The 2,317-nt window shown below is 36.2% G+C and overlaps 1 gene segment (V, D, J or C); it reads right to left on the reverse strand.

The window, feature by feature from the left end:
• Positions 1-1,402: 1,402 nt before the first annotated feature.
• Positions 1,403-1,978, reverse strand: LOC103745604. The segment is given in 2 exon segments: positions 1,403-1,725; positions 1,930-1,978. Coding segments are annotated over 2 exon segments (372 nt in total).
• Between the last annotated feature and the right edge of the window lie 339 nt (positions 1,979-2,317).

Genomic DNA, 2,317 nt, shown 5'->3' on the forward strand with positions numbered 1-2,317 from the left:
ATATTGAGGTTTTGGAACGTAATTTTAATGATCTAGTTTAATATTCTGTTCTGTGTTGTACCCCCGATCTTAGATGATTCAAAGACTATCTCAACTGTGGAAGGTTGACTAAAGATGTTACTGAGTATGTTAAAGCTGTAGTGAAATGCTTCTTCTAATCATGTAGTTATTAAAAATAAAAAATATAAAAAATAATAATTCCTCAAAGCATAAAAATTTACTCCTTAATAATTAGCAGATGTGAAAAACATTACCATTGAAATCTACCTAACAACTTTATATCCATGCTCAGATGCCAAGGAGCTCAGAAAGTAACCGACTGTGACTAGTAATAATCAGATATAGCGATTAGATATAGAGATTAGAAATGCATGTGCAAACATCTTAAAGTCAATTGCATTAAAAATGAATTTTTCTGTATGAAACTGTGTATTTTAGTAATGAAATGGAGATCTTTTCTTAAAGGTTAAAGCCTCATTTAATTTTATGTCTCTTAGGGTTTATACTGAGTACAATATTGTATAACTGCAATAATTCAACTGTAAACCTAAAAATTTACAGCCACTTTTGAAAGAGATACATCTTAGCTCTGGAAATTGTTATTGAATATGTCAATGCTGTTGTAATGAAATGTTTCTTCTAAGTATGTGGTTATTAAATAAATAATTTTTTTAAAAAAGATGGCAGTTGTTCAATGTAAAGATGAGTTTGACCTTGGACTTTCAGTAATTTTTAAGCTAAAATATTACCTTTCATTCTTTATAAGAAAAATATAATTCTCCTTTTAAAATATACAATAAAAAGATATACAAATTGTTTTGGTAACAACATCTTAAAAGACCTTTCTTTTTGTTTTGGTCATTGATTTCTTACTGATATCAGCTAAGGTATCATTTTCTTTGGCCAACCATGCTAGTAATTTTCTGATTGAGGTTTAATGAACTCTGTGAGAGAATCTGAAAACAAATCTTTCATGTCTGGATCATCAGGTAGCTGAGTCCAAGGACTTAGTGAATTTGCATGGTCTTTGTCTTATCAGGATGAGTTCCATCAACCTTGATATTAGTGACTACTTCCTTATTTCTATTAAAACTCGAATAGCTACGACAGCATGGTGTTAACTAAATTCTCCCTCTCCATCCAGGCTGAGCAGTCTTTTGCTCTGAATTGTAGCACAGTAGAAGGAAGATTGTCTATTAAATCAGGAGAGGCGTTTTAATGAATGTATTCTGGGGCTGACAAGGAATGAAGAGAGCTGAGAGACAAAGGAGCCTCCTAGGCTTGTTGAAACAAACCTCCTTCTAAATTTTAAGCCTGACTGCATCTGAAAACACTCTCAAGTAGTGGAGGCCCAAGGAACAGCTGGGCAACCTAGACTCACATTTCTGCTTCACTGAGAAGTTTATGTTATGATCTGTATCATTGTGGGAAAATAGTTGTACACTTGTTGACAGTAATAAGTTGCAAGATCTTCAGGCTGTAGGGTGCTGATAGTGAGGATGAAGTCTGTCCCAGATCCACTGCCACTGAACCTTGAGGGGATCCCAGAGATTGTCTGTGAAGCATACTTGATAATTAGCTTTGGTGCCTGGTTTGGTTTTTGTTGGTACCAGTGTAAGCTTGTACCAACGTTTTGGCTGGCCCGGCAGTTCAGGGTGATTCTGTCCCCTGGAGTCACTGGTAATACAGTTGGAGACTGGGTCATCACAATCTCACCTCTGGAGGCTGAAACAACATATAGAACATTAGAACATGACTGTACATATGAAAAGTGCCTTTAACCTACTTAGGAAAATAAAAATTATTTTATTTTCTCAATTTCTTTAAACTGTAAGTCAAACGCAATATGATGCTGAACTTCCAAATGAAGCAAGAAAATTGGGTATTTAAATAACATCCTCACTTTTTGTTTTGTCCAAATATTCTTACCTGAAACCCAGAAGAAGAGAAGCCCTAGGAGTTGTGGTCGGGACACCATCTTCCCACGTTCCCTTTGTGTATTGATCATGACACAGTACAGAGGAAGCCCTTCTTATATTATTATAAGAGGCAGGGACAATTCAGATGGGAGAGGTACTTATGCAAATGATGGGGTTTCATTTGGCTCCAAACACTGACTTTAAACAGTGCAGGCACCCTTGTGTACTCTCGGAGTGTATCTCCCTCTTCTGGCCACCTGGAGATGCTGAATATAGAAAAGGATCTATGCCCACTTCTCCATGCACAGAGCTAGGCAGTGAGCACAGTCTAAGGAAGTCTTTGGAATAGCTAATCATCTGAAATAATAGCTTGTCACAACCTTGATCATGATCCAAGG

Source organism: Nannospalax galili, unplaced genomic scaffold (assembly GCF_000622305.1).
Source record: "Nannospalax galili isolate Female #2095 unplaced genomic scaffold, S.galili_v1.0 scaffold564, whole genome shotgun sequence".
In the NCBI taxonomy this organism is placed as follows: domain Eukaryota; kingdom Metazoa; phylum Chordata; class Mammalia; order Rodentia; family Spalacidae; genus Nannospalax; species Nannospalax galili.